The following is a 20004-nucleotide window of genomic DNA, read 5'->3' as shown; positions in this document are numbered from 1 at the left end:
GCGATATTACATCAAATTTTGCCAAAAACCTTGGCGATACCCGAGTGTAAACCATTCGCAAGATTCAGCAGGCTCTCGGGGACGATCCTCGAGGCCAAAAAAAAACGCTGCAGGTCCGCAGAAATATCAAGGTCATGTTGACAGTTCTTTCGACTCTCGTGGGGGGGTGTATCGTGAGTACTCACCACAAGGCCAAACCATCGCAAAGGAATACTACCAGGAGGTCCTTCGTCGTCTTTCCGATGCTGTGCGACGCAAACGACCGGATCTGTGGTCGATCAAAACTTGGCAGCTCCATCGTGATAACGCATCCGCCCATTCTGCGCATCTGATTCGGGCTTTCGTCGCCAAACACAACACTCTTGTGGTTCGTCACGCTCCGTACTCTCCCCACATGGCTCCGTGTGACTTTTGGGTATTTCCCAAGCTGAAAATGCCGCTAAAAGAAACCCGATTTTAGTCGAGAGAAGACATCGTGCGGAATGCGACAGACCGGCTGATGGCCATTCCAAAAGATGCCATAAAGGAATTTGGATGGAAAATTTGCCATGTGTCTTTAGAATAAAACACAATACTAGTGTTTATTACGCCACAAATCCAAAAGATGCGTTCCATCAGTGTTTCCAACAATGGCAGGAACGCTGGGAGAAGTGTATACGCTACCAAGGAGACTACTTTGAAGAGGATTAGGGTTTTGTACCTCAAAATCAATAAATGTATTTTTTCCGACCAAAGGTCCGATACTTTTTGAACAGCCCTCGTACATCTTTTAGACCAGTACAGTACTGTACTAAAATGCATTTCGGTCGTCTTCAGTTAGAATTTTTGGTGTACAATTTATTACTTTCTCGGCAGTTATATTGATATATTGTATACAGAGGCAGAGTCGGTAGATTAACTACCGACTCTGACAGAGGGAAAGTATGGCGATCAGTCAAAAAAATGATCACCTATGATTTTTATATTTTTCCTTTAAAATTAAAACGCGACGTGACTTTTGGAAGGGCCGACGAGGCCGCAAATGGCCGTCTTACTGACGTGACACTTTTCTTTGAATGCCAGGAGACAGGAGAAATGTAGACCATAAAAGCATACCTATTGAAAGTAAGTCCGAATAATAAATTCAATAAAAGTTGCTCAGACCTATATAAAGGTTAATCTACATTTTAGAGTTTCGTATAATAGTCTACTGTATCCGACAAAGTTTGTTAATTATTAAATGCATTCTTATGTTGTTCAATTAATTTCACAAAAATTATGATGTATGTTTATTTGGAGTGCAATTGCATTCCTAAATATTTCCATTTATTTATACTATGCTGCGCGAGTTGACGGAACAAGGTATGGCACTTCTAATTGGTTGGCATTTCAAAACAAAATTTTATTATTTAGAGGATAATGGGAGTCAAATGCATCTCTTTCCCCGGGCTGCACAAACTCTGGCGGCTGTGTCGTCTGGAGGTATGAGAAAGATGATGTCAGAACAAAAATTGATTTGACCAGTGAAACTAAAAGTTAAGATCAGTACAGATATTCGAAATTCGTGTGAAATGGCTTGATCTTTAGCCTGTAGTTTCTCTGAGGGGAAGGTATAAAAGGGGAAAATGTATGAAGAGTCAGTGATTCTCTGAAATACATATTTAATGCTGTACCGAAAAAGGGCCTTACACTGTATATGTAAATAAATCGTAGTTCGGATTAATGATCAATTAACCACCAATCAGTTATAGTTCGCTAGATCGATAGATTTGTTACAAAATTTATAGCTAAATTTCGGTAGCCTATAGAATTGGAAACGTGTTGTTCAACACTGTTCCCGGGTAGTCTTTTTTTAAAACTCTTCCCACCCTGTGGGTGTTAACGCGGCTTTTTTTTAGCAAGCCCATTTTAATTTTCTTCTTCTAAATTCTGATTATTCGTAATATACTGCATATATTATTGAACAAATTCCTCGTAAGAGTTAACAAACAGATAGAAATAGTCACTATATCATCAAGTGGCTTCAAATATCGCAAAATCTAATGATATACTACGAAGTAAAATCACTTGCAGTACTTGCATAAATGTATTTACCACCTGCCTGAGCCAATCACAGCATAGTAGTAACATCTGAGGCATTTTCAGAGTAACAAATTACCATCTTTGGACAATGTAAACAAACTTTTCTATACTGATTTGAGAGCAATTGGCAGTAATGGTGGGGTAATACAGTATTTTAACTTGGATGAAGTTTTTGGAGTGTTATATAGGCCACAAAGTTTACATAGGAATCTTTCTCGTCCTTATCGGAGGATCATGATTTACAGTTATCTTTCTTGATTTTCTGTCATTGTCCACTTTTTTTTTCTAAACTTATCCCTTATTCTAGTTTAGTGTTCCGGTCAACCAAAAATTCGAAACCTCACCACAAGATGGAAGGAATCTTGTTATTGTGCGTGACATAAGACAATAAACTAATTCCGGAAATGAGATTAAATTTAGTGAAATGGTCACGATTTAGGTCTTCAACATTTCAATTAAAATTTCGCCGTTATCACCACACGATGCGATAGAATACCAGTTTAGTAATCTATCAGGTCGAAAACTATTTACGTCATCTGAAAAATATATAATTTTGTGGGGCGCATCTTACCCGTTGTATCTATAGTAAGAATATGTTTGGATTCGGAGTGTCTTTGAATATTCTTTCACCTCCTGGAAATGTTTTCTTCACTTTCCTGCGAACCTGTTCCATTTTATACAAAAAAAAAAATTCGCTACGTCCATATATTTCTGTCAAATAAATAACTTTAAAAACAGTGACGTTACGACCTACAGACCAATCCGCAGTGAAAACCATATTTAACTTGTTGTTTACGTTTGCAAACCAGTAAATTAACAAAAAAAAAAAATTTATTACTAACGAATTTTTGAATGACAAGATGTTAAGTAGCAAGGGTTATTGCAGACTTCCATTTATGCTACTATATTTAAAACATTGATGTATTTGTTGTATACAAAATGTACAAAACTTTTAATAATCAGATGGAATAGTTTCAAAACACTTTATTAACTTTTAAGTTGTTCACTGTACATGTTCACAAAACTTGATACATTTTTTTCTTCTTTTTTTTTTTTTTGGAAAATTTTTCACTAGCACCTCCTAGAAAACACTGCTACAAGTGAGTTATAACAATGCACATTACAATTTTAAAGTGAATGCATAAGCATATGCAGCAATTAAACAAAATTAAATTTGTGTATATATGTAAAATTCTCAGTATTTTTTTTTTCCTATTGTCTTTTCCTCCTGACAATTGTGTAACTGTTATCCAAACAGGAAAAAAAAACAGGAAGAATGCTTATGCTGATAAAATATCAAAATCTTTCAACACAGGTGCATAATGAAATGTTTTAAATGAATAATAATATCCAATATTTAGAATTAACTGATTAAAAATAGTATTTTGTTTCTCACAACATAATCAGTTAAAACAAGTTCCGTAAAATTTAACCATTACAAAAAGTGATTTTATATACTTCTCAGTATATATTAAAAAAACTTTTCCTGTTTTCATTCTCTGAAACTACATATTATCTACTAAAAAATAAATCTTATGATTTGATTGACTATATTTTACTCAAATAAATATTTTTCCAAAAACAAAAACAACAAATGTAACTTAAGATATTAACATATATGAATGTACAGTATATATTTTCATATTATATACTAAATAACTTGCAGAAAAAATTTTCTGTTTTAAAATTCAATAAAACTTACAACTTTAGGTGATAACACGATTAATTTCTTTTTTTACACATAAGCACATTTTTATTCTGTTCACAGTTAGTGCGATTTAGAGATTTTGGCATTTTTTTTCTTTTTTGTTTTTTTTTTATTATAAATTATGACCATTCTTATTGAAATACGATATCCAAAAATTACAAACTCGGTGTTTTCTATTCAAAAATAGGAAACTATGAGGTGCAGATTTATCTGACCTTATTTAAGGACACTTGAAACCTAAACAACACCCCTATGCTCTGTACTAGAAAAATTGTATATCTGGTCCAAAATGTAATTCCTAAAATCAAATTTTGTTAGAAAACATTTCTTTTCGCTTTAAATTTAATAAAATAACCTGAGAAATGCTTTACGATTGCACTAATTCAGATATCTGAATGCTTGATGTGTACAATTTGCAGTTTAAATTTAAATTCTTTAATTTGCATACAAGACAACATTTCAAAAAGGGACTGTCAGTGTTGGGTTGTATTATCTTTTTCTTTCTCACGATCCTTGCTGGTCAGTTTTTCAATTAATTCTTGCAGTGGTGCAAGTTCTCGTTTGTCAATAAGATTAAACTCCTGAACAAAAAATATGAAATGTTTGAAACTCGTGTTTAGATGAGCTTCTTCTCCAAGCTGAACAACTTCAGAAAAATGTTGATGATATATATGTGCATAAACTCTGAACAAGCGTTTTAAAATAGTCTTTGCAATGGAGAGAAAATTCTTCGGAAATGGAACACCTGAAAAAAAAAGATCATTAAAATGATAAAAAAAAATTTTAAATCTTAAACTTAAAGATAAAATTGAAAAAATTTTATTGAATTCTTATTTACATAAAATCTTAGTGTTCTCCAGTAAAATATATTGTAAATTCTATCTAAAAGTTCACATGGAAAACTCATACTCAAAACTAGCAGAAAAATGTGGACAGCCCTGATTTTATTGCAACAGGGGGTACCATCATACAAGTTACTAAATATTTTTGTCCAAAATGATCAAAATTCAATTAGATCATTGGAAGGTATATCTGATACTTCAGATATCAAAATTAGAAGTTATGTCTGAATCTGATACTTCAAAACTTCTAATTTTGATAAAACAGAAGTCTTCAATTAAAGGATACCATTATAAAAGGCCCGTGAAAACAAACAAAACTAAAAGAATTATTTTGAGCTCTTCTAGGTTCATAGAACACATGCTCATAACTTCACAAAACCTATTTTTTCTACAAAATGCAAATAATACCTATCTTTTAGCTTGGGGTTTTAAGTGCATCTAATGATGTCAGAGTAACTCAATAATTTTAAAAGCAATCATGACTCACTTTACATAGATTTCAGTATGTTATGCAACTTGTTCATGCACAGAGAATTTTTAGATTGACCTAAAATTTTATAGAATTTTTTTCTTTTGATGGCAAAAGACTGTTGTTTTCATCAAGTTTTAATTTATATGATATGATTTATGTAAAATATAATATAAAATTTTATTGTTTATTGTTCAAAATTTCAGCTGAATACTAATCCAACATATAACATTACCAATACAAATTATCATCATGATCAACTTTTAAGTTTATAGTTAAAATTTACAATAATATACTGCAATATCATCAGTTCTTCTGCCATATTTTTCTAATTTAAAAACAAGCAATTTATTTATTGTGACATTGTCATAATGTTAGGCTGCACAATTTTTAATTAATTTAATTTAAAACATATGCTCTCCATCTCAAATTAGTAGTGGCTTGTCCCTTTACATCATACTTTTCCTTTAGCAATCAAGTTGTGCCAGTCATCTATCTAACTGCTTTTAGGGGAAATTTCAGAATTGAAATAATGTGACTTCCAGTTTGTTTAGGAAGTTCTTATGGAAACTTTCAGGGTAGGACGCCCTGATTAACTATATATCTGGTCTCTTCTTTCATCTAGCTAACTTCATTCGAGATTAAAGACAGATGGATAACAGTGGGAATATATAGGTCTACAATTTTTTCAAATTGAAGCCCAACAATAATAAGGAAATTAATACAAAATAAATTTTATCACAAATATTAACTACTTCAGCATTATACACACATTTAAAAAAATCACAAACCTATTTTAGATGGAAATAATGTCTCATCATCTAATTGATCTTGTACCCAAGTCATAAGATAATCAATATATTTTGGTGCAGAACATTTTATTGGTTTTTTCACTGTGAGGCCATCAGCCCAATGATATTCATATTTTGGACCTGCAGACATCACTGGACAGCTTTCTTCTGTACAGAACTCTGTTATTGTGCCATACAACATGTTGATCTGATTAAAGAAATCAACAGCTAGAAGATAAAAGAAAGTTGTATAATATATCAAATATATAGTTTTGACAGTTTAAGAATTACTCACTATTTACTGCAACCCATTCATTAAGATCTTCTCCTTCTGGCAACATTACAGCCAACCGTAGATTTCCACTACCAAGAGTTGCAGCAGCATGTTTCATGAGATCATATTGATGTGTTCCTTCAGGAATATTTTTCTTTGGTTTAAAGGTTTTTGAAGAACGACCACCACTGAAATGCCAGTATGATAAAGATATCTTTATTTTGAACTAATTTGAATAAAATCAATTAAAAAAAGCCAATGTAAAACAGAAATGATAAACTCTGTATGAAGCAATAATTGGCTAACAATTTCAATATTTTCCTATTTGAATGATTCAACTCAAATTATAAAAATTAATAACATTTGGACAAAAATCTCTAACTTTATTAATTCATGTAATATAATACATAAAATAATAGAATTTTTAAGAGTAGACCAAATTTTTAAAACAAATAATCACTTAAATTTGGTATACTCAACATTGAGGTTTTCTTATTCCATGAAAGAATATAAAGTATGATTATACTGCGTATATCCTTAAAAAAATCGTAGAAATATATATACAGTAGAGCGTCATTTATCCGAATCAATTGGGAACTGGGGTTGTTCGGATAACTTATTTTTTGGATAACCGATTACATACGAAAAAATTCATTAACCTATCCCACCCTGAAATTTTTCTCCATTGCGTGTCGCTTTGCGTTGAATTTTCGTCAATATTAAGCCTAACATAAACTTTTTAAAATAATAATCATGGCTATTGTATCGTTAAAAATTATTTCTTTACTTTGTACAAACAAAATAAATATATTGAAAAATATAAGAACAATAAAAAATTATACTTCAGAAGTTAATTTAGTATCAAAAACGTAAAATATTTGAGTAGCCCAAGACATAGCCAAAGATTGCAGTGCAACAGCACTAGCAAAAATTTAAATTTGCCAACTGGAATTCTTTCGGATAAACGACGCTCTACTGTACTTAAATTTTTAACAATATGAAATATGGTAAATTATTGAAATTTTCAGAAATTAAATTATTCAATATAATAACTGCAAATAAAATAAACTCATTCTATCAATATATCTTTCTACGATAAGAAAAAACCACTAATACTTAATTTAATATGTAGTTAATGCACAATCTTAAGTGTAACATTATAAAATGAAAATATAGCAATTTTGTTTAACTTGAAGGCAAAAATTTAAAATGGCTGAAAACATTAGTAAAAAAAAAAAAAAGTGCTAGATGAAAGAAAGGTGTTTTGAAACTTTGTATAAAAATTTACTTTACAATTTAAAGAAGTTGTTTATCCTAAATAATATTTTTGAAGCCAAGAAGCCTCAAAAACAATTATAGAAAAAGCAGAAAAATTCTTTAAATTACAAAATGTTACTAGCTTTTTTTTATTTTCTCAATCTTGATGATTAAAAAAATATGTCCTTATCTCTGGTAATGTAATGTTTTAATGTTTCTGCACAATTTTATGAACAAGCTTTGAAAATTTAAGCCAAATTGACTAGGGTGTTATATTTTAATTTATAATTTTCAAATCACACATTATATATGCATAACAATTAATTGCTACATTAATAATACAGATATGATATCTAATGTCAATATATTGTCTGAGATAAAAAAAAGAAACTCTGTCTTTTGATATGTATTTTAATTAAAATTTTGAAACCAAAACTCAATTCAAATAAGTAGTTCAAAATTTTTGAATTATTTAATATTGTTCTACTCAAAGTTTATTTATGAACATTACTGGATAGCTGGATACTTAATATACAAAAAATAAAAATATTTTGAAATTTTGTTAATTTACTTATTGAAAATATTTATATATTTTGGTGTTTGGTGTTTTATTACTTCAATCAAAATATTTGAAATGTCAAACAGATTATTTCATATTTTAGACATTGATAATCTTTTCTACATTAAATTATTGCTCTATCAAAATCAACTGCAATACATTTGTTTTTGATGCCTTAATGAAATATTTTGAAGGCTGCTTTTAGGAATAATTTATTATAATATAAATGGAATACTCCGCTAATACCAATACTATGTGCAATGTGAACTGAAGTCAACTTATGAATGACATGATAAAACAATTTTTAATAGTTGTATGATAGCGGATTTCTGTATTTAAAAATTCCTGACTAACATGAATTGAATATTTCTGCTTTCTGAAGTGTGATATAAATATTGTAATTAAGATCTAATATTTCTAAATATTAATGTAATGTATGCAATATGACATTTGAAAGAGTACTGCAGACACAAAAGCATCCATTTTTTGAAACAGTTCAGTTCATTATAAATATCTATGCTAATAAAATCAATGTTTACAATGTGAGATGGATATGCCTACAATACATGTCCTTTTATTTGTCAATAAAAGTGAAGCCTGTTGTCTTGTAAAGATTGTATTATCTATAATTACAGTTCTGTCATATTATTAAAGTAACACACAAAATATACTTAAATTCAGCCTTCAAGTTCCTCATTCACTGATCACATCTCCAAGGACTTCAAAACAATATAATATTACATATATATCAGGGCTGTGGAGTCGGAGTCGTGGAGTTTTGGTGTTTTAGCCGGAGTCGGATGGTAAGGAAAAGTCGGAGTCGGTAGACTTTTACGCGACTCCACAGCCCTGATATATATATTTAATGTAAAGTTAATATTTATATAATATTGTTTCTTATTTTTTTTTTGTTGGTTGTCAAGGTAACACACAAGAATAAACAAGAAAATCTAAGATTTAAAGAAGTGCAAAAAGGAAGAGAAAATGTGACGGTCAAATCAGGCAACATACAGGAAAATTTTTATTGTTTTGTTTTTTGCAATAATTTTTCTGGGTGAAAAACAGCACTAACCACCTGAAGTCTTTCTAACACAAACAGAACTTTGTTGGTTATAAATTGCATAAAAACTTATGTAAAATTTTTCAGTATAATAGTAGTTAAATTCTAAAGCCATAACTGAGCTATTTGAAGGAAAAAAAAAATAAGCACCAAAATGAAAATTTTAAATGTAAGGAAATAAAATTGCAATTTAGCAGCAAATCTGAATAATTTAATTTTAATATCTGTCTTATACTCATTGTATTTAAGCAAGAAGCAAACATTTCATCTTTATTACATATTAGAAAAATGTAAGAATATACTCTAAGATAAAAGTTTATTAATGCCTAAAGACAGTGATCTTTCTTAAAATTTTGATGAGTCACGCACAAAAAACTTTATTAAAGCTGAAAGACAGCTATCTTAAACTTTTATCTGATAGAAATCAGACTTGTCAAATTAATTTCTTTGTACTCTGTAGATATATTGTTTCCCTGAGCAGCTTAATACTGTAACTTGAGTCTTGGATCATGACAGACTTCTCAATGACAAGTGTTTACATCTACCACCATTTTTTTTAGTTGAGATTACTGAACCAAAATAAGTAATAATACTCTGTAGTAAAAAAAAAGAGTTTTTCCTACAAAGTACATGTACAATAGATAATTTTGTACATTCTTACATTGCAATTTTTATATTTTGTAAGTTTTATTCTTTGTAATTTTTATATTTTATACAAACTTTTTTGAACTTTTCTTGTTTGTATTTTAACTAGTGATTTATTTTATTTGTTGGCTTAGTAATCTAATGTGCAAACTCTAGTAAATTGAGATAGTGGGGATAATAATCTCCAGTCTGAGTAGTATGGAGATTACTATCCCCACTTTGATTTACTATAATAAAGAAGACTATAAACTTCTTTTCACATCTTAAAGATAAAATTTTAAATTAAAACCAAAAGTTTATTCATAACAACTGTAAATATGTATGCTAAAATTTTTTCAACATGTTTTTCTGCATAAATAAAAATAAAATTTATTATAAAAACAGAAAATTCTGGCTGATAAATGTTGTATACCATTTAGACAGATTCTACTATAGATTATCAGCACAAAACCTTTCTCACTAATTTCTAGCCTTATAGACTGTTAAGTTTGCTATTTGATAAATTATATAATTTGCATGTGCTAAGAACATTTATCCTAATGTAATATGTTAAATTGTTTAGGATATGCCAGTCTCTACATATATCTTCTCTAAATTTGTTTATGACCTAAACTTTTATAGCAATCATAAGCTTTCAGTCTTCATAAGAGATGGCCAGCTAGCCATTGCAAGTTAATTTCAGCCATTAAGTCTATACAGTATCATCTGACTAAAGTTGTAGGAATATCTAGTATAAAACTCTTCCTAAACTTAAAGATACATTATAAAGCCATTTCTAACTATGTTTCAAATATTATGCTATTTCCAGATTAGTTACGTGAAAATAAATTACGTATTCTGCCCGCTAGAGTTCTTGCCTTATGAAAGTATGATGTTTTACATTTGTAAAACTTCCTATAGAATTTGTACTTGTTTGTATTGGTGATATATTATGTCAATCTCCTGAGAAAGCTTCAACCTTGATTTTAGAGATAGTATTTATGTTGTGTTAATATTCACATTTTCCCCTGGAGTTGTTTGAGTTCTATGTGCATCTAGTGCATATATGCATATAGTGAAAAGTATTGAGATGGCATACATATTTGTTACCTTAGTTATGTTTAGCATTCAAATGTGTTGTTAGTAAACATTTAACTTATTACTGTATATTCTGTAACTCATGAATCTGTGTGAATCTGACCTATTGGAATTCTAAATACAACAAAAATCTGATTATTATACTACAAATATTGTTCTTAACAGTTATTTAATGTTAGTAGAATAAGTACATTCTAAAATGTACAAGTTAAAAAATGCTATAAAAACTTCACTTATGTAATCTGAATTCAGAGCACATCTTTAATAGTGCAAAAAAATAGCTTATAATTGTCTATTGGCCTGAAAATATTAACAATACATCGAATGTTTTAATGTTACTTCCTTGCAGTACAGCAGCTCGAATTATTTGTATTACAGTATTTGTATTACTTCAACTATACAGGAGCTGTTATTAAAGACAACACTACAACTAGAACACAGCAAGTAAATAATACTAGAAGAATTACTATTAATTAATGATAATTATAATAAATTTTATAATATGAACATTTATTAAAATTGTTTTAGCATGTCCTTTCAATGTCAGAATCAATAAAATCAGAATTTTTATTAATTGCAGTCATATTTGCTTAATGTTATCATTAATGTTTACACTTATCATTTAGTTATTTTATCAGTATAGATAAATCCCAAGTGAATTATACCAGAAGCAAATTATACCATATAAAAACCTTTTCCTCACTGAAATACCATTTTGGAATGCAAAGTTCATTCTTCAAAATTTCTTTTTCTATATATTAGAATTTGTGTGTAATTTTTATATAATCCATGTAAAATTTAATAATGTATATTGTATTATTTTGTTATATTTGATATTGTGCCCATATTTTATACTGTTATCTTAAACAGTAAGAAATATAGATATCAAACATAAATAATGAATTATAAAACAAAATAACTAAGCAGAACCAACAGTGTTAAGGAGCCTCTTTTCTTCCATTATATATATTTATAATACATCTGTTAAGATAAATCAATTTAATGCATAGTAGGACCTACTATTTTTTTTAGAAAAGTATAGAGGTATTTCTATAAAACAATTCATTAAGGGTTTGTATTGATCATATATTTGTCACAGAACAGCTAACTCTAATGAATAACTTTTTTGTTCCTATGTGATTTTTATAATAGCTTCTTTTGTTACTCTGTAAGAACATTATATAATTACTATGTTGATTTATTTTTCATTGCAAATAAAATTATAAGTATTTGATGTTATGTTAGGTATAATTTGTCTGTATTGTATGAAATCTTTTGCGTTATTGTTTTCAGATTTTAACACACAGTAAATGATCCCATGTATAATGAACTTTTTCCTACATATTGGTAATTATATATATATATAATATTTCTACCAAATATACATGGTTGAATTTTTGTATCAAAAGTCCTAAATATTATTTTCTATAACAGATATTTTTCAATACTAAAAACACAATGTTTTAAAATATTGCTCTTGTACAATGTGCATAAAGATTTTTGTTTTCCAACACCATATTCCTTTATTGTTCTGAATGTTATGTTTATTTCTATACAGGGCATAATTGATATCTTTTGTATAGTTTGTTTCTCTTTCTTGATCCAATCTGCTCTATTGTATGTGACAGTAATGGTACAAAGAAAAGATCAATATAAGCACTAAAATATTTTTTTTTTTTGTGGTTGTTGAGAATGTGTTGTTAGAAAAAATTTTCATCTTACAAATGCTAGTCAGATTGTAAGTATTCAGTCAGTTATCAAAAGATAATCTCTGCTTTTATTTAAAAGAAATCCATGATACATTGTTAAATTTGATTTCTATGCTCATTTTATGTATTCTATGAGAGATAACATTTATATATAATTACCATTTAGAAAGTTTATGTCTTATTGTGGTATGATTAAGATTATAGTTATTTGCCTTATTCTCCAACTACAAGTAAGCTAAAAATTGCTGTTTGAATCCAGAAAACTTCAGAAAATGAGACCAATAACCCCCAACTATTCAGTGCTGATGTAGAAAAAACACTCTTTTGACAAATATACCTCACCAAAGGACCCATCAAAACTGATAAGCAAAGACATATGCCAATGTTAATTTCTGGATTATAATTTTTTGCATATTTTTATGCTATAAAAATATTATTTCTGTAGATGGGATGCAAATTGCAGTCATAGTTCTGACAGTGATTTGCACCACCTAATAGTAAATTTCAAAATCTAAAAATGACCCAACTGAAAAATGAATGTGCTATCTGTCAAGTAAATTTCAATAATTATAAAAAATAAATATTTATTTATATATACAATTTTATTTTATTGTACTTTTTGTGTTGTTAGTGGCTGCATACCATATCTTTCTCCTCTATTTTCCACTGTAGAATATTTATAAAATACAAACTATCTGGTAACTCTAATATATAACAGCTAGCTTTATTATAAGTTATATGAGACTACACATATGGAAAGATTGCAAATCTCCGCAACTAAAACTTCATTTGCAGTGAAATTTATCAACTGTATTGTTTCCATAGAAACAGGTGGATCTTATACATGAAAGAAAGAGGATAGCCAATGAAAATCTTGAAATACAAACATTTTTTCCCCACAAGGAGGAGAATTTGGTATTTTTTCATAAATAAATGAAACTGATTCCAATTTTGAATGCTTCATTTACATTTCTTGAAATTCCATCATATAAATTATAAAAATCTAAATTAGAAATGAATACTATTTTATAGAAATACTAATTGTGTCATTTTTAAGATATTTTAAATCAATCTCGATTATGATATAGTATGTTTGTATAAATGCATACATTTTTATATCATCCATATGTGGTATATGAAATGTAATCAATATACTATACATTATACTGTATCTTTATTTTGTAGTATTTAAATTTTTTATAATTAAAATAAAGTAAACAATAGAAAATACATCAAACATAAAAAAAGTGGTTTTAGGACTAGACAGAAGTAGTACTGCTAAGGACCCTTATTTCCTCATGTTATATGTATTTGATTGCTTCTTAATGGATGCATTTATCTCAATTGATAAACTCTTAAGTGTCTTAAATATTTAAGATTTATTTTGAAGTTTAACTTAAAAATAAGCTTTTATTTTTAAATTATAGTACAATCTCGATAATCAGACTGTTTGTTAGTATGACATGTCCCAGTAATCCAACCCTAGCCAACTCTTTACTAGCACTGTTACTAAGTCATAGATAAGCTTCACACCAAACGTGGCATGATTTTGAGCATGAACTTGAATACTTGAATCTGGGTACAATATTGTTACACTCATCCTCATAGGCTGCTTAAATTGATTGCTCTCTTTTCATAACTTTCTTACTATTCTACACATTTTTGATTAATATGTAGTAACATTATTCAAATAATCAAATACAGTTAAACCAGTCTATCTCAAATGTTTATCTTAAAAACCTCATCTTGAAATTTGTCTTTTCTCCTTCATTTTTTGCCTAAATTTAATATATCTTCCATCTTTAACTCAAGTAATTTTCTCCCAAACTTTTATCTCAAATTATAGACTGAAGTGTCAATTACAATTTCAAAGCCCAGCAACTGCTACATTTTGATAGCATGAATTGTAGTCAAGAAAAATCTCTTGCAATACACACATAGTAGCAATTAACACTGCTTTTCTGATTGGCTACAAGTTGAGCTTACATTTTATTGGTTAAAAAAAGTCAGGCATCAGAAACTACAGTAGAACTTCGATTATCCAGACCTCTATCATCCGGATTGTTCAAAATAAACAAAAATTTTACGAATTTGCTGATTTGCACTTGGCGAATTACGATACTGTTTATGTATGTGATGGAATGCATAACTTTTTCAACAACGTCTTACCTGGAACAATGCCATAAACTCTTAAATATATTTTGCGTCGTAATAAAAATATAACTTGACATACGTATTTAAAAATATTTTATATTCAAATTACATCATTTCTATGACCAAGGGCAGTGTAAGGCATGGGCAACGTGGGCCTATGCCTCACGGTCCGAAGGGCCTCGCGTTTCGAAGGTTTATGCATTACTTAAAAGCCGCGAACGCAACGAAAAAATTTTACTCGTCATAAAACGATAAATAGTTTGTCAAATTTTTATTCATAAAAATGCAGTTTCAACTGCTTTTTATTTTATAAAATCCGTCTTCTTACGCCACCAAAGGACCTTTTAAATAGGTACAATAGGTAGTCTGTTAGCGTTGGTCAGTAGTAGTCCAAATTCAATACAAACATTTGTTTCTTGAAAATTTGATCACAATTTAAATACAGTATTTATTTTTAATATTACCAATACATCATTGAAAAGAAAACATGCTGTATTATCATTAAAAGACAAAGTATTTGTTTCAATTATTCAAATTTTTCCTTATCCGGACTATCTTCATCCCCAATTAGTCCGGATAATCGAGGTTATACTGTACTAGCTTTTGCCCGCGGCTTCGCTCGCGTTAAGAAGTAATATTATTAATTAGGTATAGTTTTTGAGGCTTTACTTTTGTTTAGCGTGTGTAAAAAATTAGGGCCTACAAAACTTCTTTGTACACAATATTCTTAACTAATCTGTCATTAGGCGCTAAAACTATCAAGCTATTGGGTGAACTTACTCGTGAGCAAGCAACATAAAACTGTCCATGAGAGAAGCAAATGCAATCCAAAATATGCCAAGAAAAGAACAGCCAAAATCGTCAAATATAATCCGCTAGAAATATTTAGGTATAGTATGTACTATTAGATACTGCGGCCACTCATCATCGGGTATATGTAACTCAGTGAAAACACAACGATAGCGCGTTTTAAAATACTACTACGCCATCTATTGTCAACATTTAGAACTAAAAATTATTTTGTTCGTCTTAATTTATTCGTTCCATTAGGTACTGATAGGTTCAAACTAATGCATTTACATCCTCCATCATTCCTTATTTTATCCCCATGGGGGTTGAATTTATCAAAATCCTATTTAAGCGGACGTCTTCATCATAGTAGCTCCAATCTTTAATTTCAGTTCAATCAGTCGAAAATCTAAGAAGATTTATACAAACTTTCATCCCCTATTTTAGCCCCTTAGGGGTGGAATTTATCAAAATCCTTTCTTAGGGGATGCCTACGTCATAGTAGCTTTATGCATGCAAAGTCTCAGCCTGATGGGTTTAAAATTGACAAAGTTTCATACAAACTTTCATCCCCTATTTTATCCCCTTGGGGGTAGAATTGATCAAAATCCTTTCTTAGCGGATGCCTACGTCATAACATCTATCTGCATGCCAAACTTCAGCCCGATCCGTCCAGCGGTTTGGTCTGTGCGTTGATAGATCACTAAGTCAGTCAGTCACCTTTGAGTTTTATATATTTAGATTGACAAACTATTTGTTAAGATATGTCAAAAGTGTTTTATTTATATCTAATACAGGTATTTTATATACATGCTATTGTATTAATAAAATTCTGTATCTCCAATCAAATCTATTACTATTTAGGAACTTTTATCTCAAAACCCATCTATCTCATATTTTTTCTTGTCCCTGTGAGATTTGAGATACAGGTTCAACTATTTTCTTTCCAAATGATTATACAATTGAATTCATTTTACATCCAATAATCCAGCAATCTCCTTAATTCAACACTGTTCCAGTTCCATTTACATTGGATTACAAATATTGTATTATATTCTCAGAAATCATACTTTACTTATTAGTTTAATAAGAATCATCTCAAATAACAAAAGATATTTTAAAAATTAATTACATATAAAATTTTTGTGCTTTGTAAAGTTTCATGTAAAAAATGAATGTGTTAAAAGAAATTATTTAACTGTCAACAATCACTTCTATAGATACACATTATAAAATTTCAAAAAATCATTTCAGAAAAATATGTTTTTGAATCAATTTCAAATATCACTTACTTAAAATTTTCCATAATTTAATTATAGAACGTTTAAAAAGCATTTTGTACGCTGACAAAACTTAACACAAAAGTAAATAAATTCAAAGACGTTTCTGTACTGTACACATAAGCATTGTTATTGATTGAATACTAAAAATGGCTAAGAGATATGTAAACACACAAAAGTGCTGTGTTATAATTGTTTCATTTGAACGACAGAAATTAATAAAATATCTAATTTCACCAGTCAAATGTTAAACATGAAAATTTTGAATAAATAAACCTATTTATTTAACAAAATTAAACATCTCTTTGCGTATACGGCCGAGTAATATAATCAACATGTCGCTATGTTATGCAATATTTTTCTTGGATCCAAATCAGTTATAAGGAGAAGTTAAAGGTAAAAAGTAACTCTGTATACTTGTGTAAACAGAGGTAACTTCTACCTTAAATTCTTCAATAAAATAAAACGAGGGTTTATATACGTTTAAATGTAGTTAAATATGTTTAAATTATTTGATTATAGAAGCTTTTATCACACATTTGAGGGATATTTCATCACACATACTTTCTCATAATAATGAGTCATCAAAATGAAACAGGATTTGTGAAAAATATACATAAAAGATAATGGTGAAAATTTTATAATGAAAATAATGAATACTTACAATAAAAAACTCATATTTTTCACACTTCTATAACCTTATAAAGTCCTTTGAATAACTTGTTAAAATATAACAAAATTATTTCCTTTACAAATTGGAGCAGAATTTCAAATACAAAAACGATAGAAAGTGGAATGATAACTTCCCCATCTCGCATACAACTATTAAAATGGCCGCTAATGAAAGTTATTTTCACTTTCTTTTGAAAAAGTATATAAATCTAATATAATATTATTACCTTTCGTTCGATTTATATAAATAATAACTATTACTAATTTCATTCGATTCGAAATTTATAATTTTTTTTTCAAAATAAAATTTTAAATAGTAATTTAATTTTATTAATATTTATATATTTGATTAAAACAATTTTTCGCATTAAAAAATGGTATTAATTATTTTTACGTTGGAAAAATATTATAATATTATTTTTTATTTATTAGGGAAGATTGCTGGCAACACTGCTTTTGATTGATCACCTCCGAATTTTGCTTTTGTTCGTGTTAGGCCTTGCTTATTTTATGTAAATTTAATAAATCCTTGACAGATATAAACTCTTTCCTTTGATCGGATGTAAGTAATAACGGTTTTAGTTATTAATTTTATAGAACAATTTATATATTGTATATTTATGACGTAATTTTGTTAATATTCGGTATGACGCATTTGTCGAACTGAGTCCCTCCCGAGAATTTTCAGAACGGTTGAATTTTCCCTCTTTTAATGATTTAAACGTTATCTGATTAAATTTAGGGCTTTTTTTCTTTCTTTTTTTTTAAACTCTAGATCGGATCTTTATAGTGAAAATTTCAAAATTATAAAATTTAAGTTTTAGCTTTGTGTTTCATAATGGCGCTGGTTTACTTTATTGACTTATTGTATTCATAATTTAATACATTGTACGAAATTAACAAGTAATTTCCACGTGTTTATCAATTACACATTTAAATCCAATTACAGCTGATAATATTTTAATGAAAACATAATTATGATTATATGTATCAAAACAAAAAATATGCAATTAGTTTATTTTATTAGCTAAATAATTGAGTAAACTGTTAGTTTTTATAATAGATGAGTTATATGAAATACTTTGAGATGTTTTAAAACTCTCGTTCTTATTTTGCAGTATTTTAAAATCTGATGATAAAGGAAATATCCTAAATTTATATTTATTTAAGCATATTAAAAAGAGAGGTCAACTAGTTGCCAAGCAATTCTGTTCCCTGAACACTGGTAGTTTGGTCATGGGTTCACACTTTGCTGGGATGGGCTGGCCATATGGAGTTTTCCAGGTTTTCTCCACATATAATGCCTGAATAGGGGTCAGTTACCCTTAAAAAGACCTCCAGGAAGGCATCACCCTAGGCAGATTGCCCAAATGTTACATTGCTATAGCTTAACAAAACAAACAATTAAAAAAGAGAAAGAGATAAGGAGACAACAGCTATTATATGAAGTTTAGGTATACCAAAGTTTAATATTAAAGATATTAAATTTTCTATTTTTATGAATTTTTCTCTTAAGTTCTATAATTCTATTTTGTGGTGGTGTTGGATTAAAATAATTGAATGTTTCTAAAAGAATACATATTTTGATTTCCTGAATGTAGCAATTACTTTCAAGATTTCAGAATGGGGGGTAAAACTATAGAAGCTTACCAGGTACTTTCTGGTTAGCAGGGTGCCAGTCAATTGATGTGATCCGACTTGTGTGTATTAGGTTGATAATTGGTTCAAAGAGGATTTCCGAAATGGGTAGGTTTAGGTTAGAGTTAGATCTCATCAATTGACTGGTGCCCTGCTAACCGATAAGTAGTGCTTACCAATATAGCTTGTGGTTTTTTATATGTATATATAGACATATTTCATAGTCTTTTCCAATATACAGAATTTTTTGGGATGGCACATATAAAAAGTGCTATTTAAAAAAATCTTAGGACTACTAACTGAATTTGCACCATTTGAGGCACCTTTGCTTAATTAAGCTTGTTTCTGCTTGTGAGCAGCACATTGAGGGTCAGATGCAAACAAAACATGTCACTTGACCTCATTTCAATGTCACACCATCGTGTGACTTATTAGTCACATGATATCTGACATATTTCATGAGAACTTTCTTCTTGTGAAAGACTTTGTTCTTTCAGGCTGAACTATGAAGGCCCATGTGATAGAGCAGTAATGTCATATTTTCTAACATGATTAATTAATGGAATCTTTGGTTTGGTTCAGTAGATCATGTGATGCCTCCAAAGTTTAGCCTGAAAGAATGAAGTCTTTCACGACAAGAAAGTTCTCAAGAAATATATCAGAGATAATATAAATAACACCTTTAACTATCCAGCAATAAAAATTTTTAATATAACAAAAACGTTTTCAATCATTCTTAAACAGCCATCTTCAGTTGAACCAATATTAAAAAAAGAACGTATGAAATACAAATTAAACAGAAACCGAAATGCGCATGGCTGTTTAAGAACAGTTGAAGACGTTTTTGTCGTATTAAACATTTTTATTGCTGGATAGTTAAAGGTGTTATACTGGAATAAATGTAAATAATATAAATAAGTTCTTGTTTTTATTTATTTACATCAGAGATGTCACATGACCGTATTTGTGACATGTTTTGTATGCATCTGCCACACAATATGCTGTTCCACAACAAAAAC

At 29.1% G+C, this 20004-nt stretch overlaps 2 protein-coding genes across 3 annotated transcripts in view; one reads left to right on the top strand and one right to left on the bottom strand.

Annotated features, from left to right (window-relative positions):
• Positions 1–3044: 3044 nt before the first annotated feature.
• On the bottom strand, positions 3045–17538 carry LOC111632976 (MOB kinase activator 1B). The gene is made up of 4 exons (XM_023377490.1): positions 17340–17538; positions 6167–6333; positions 5872–6099; positions 3045–4514 (listed from the first exon to the last, which is right to left on the bottom strand). Exons 1-4 carry the CDS (start codon positions 17351–17353, stop codon positions 4243–4245), a joined length of 681 nt encoding a protein of 226 aa, XP_023233258.1. The 5' UTR covers positions 17354–17538; the 3' UTR covers positions 3045–4242.
• A 257-nt stretch (positions 17539–17795) lies between these two features.
• The window catches only part of LOC111632971 (heterogeneous nuclear ribonucleoprotein F-like), a 43090-nt gene continuing 40881 nt past the window's right edge, over positions 17796–20004 (top strand). For both annotated transcript variants that reach the window (XM_023377487.1, XM_023377486.1), the window contains exon 1: positions 17796–17909. The gene's annotated coding sequence lies outside the window, so the exon portion shown is untranslated. The remainder of the gene's footprint in view (positions 17910–20004) is intronic.

Source organism: Centruroides sculpturatus, unplaced genomic scaffold (assembly GCF_000671375.1).
Source record: "Centruroides sculpturatus isolate CEXI.00-Female unplaced genomic scaffold, Cexi_2.0 scaffold814, whole genome shotgun sequence".
NCBI classification, from domain to species: Eukaryota; Metazoa; Arthropoda; class Arachnida; order Scorpiones; family Buthidae; genus Centruroides; species Centruroides sculpturatus.
Note: the sequence above shows the minus strand (reverse complement) of the source record. Positions and strands in the feature narration are given on the sequence as shown.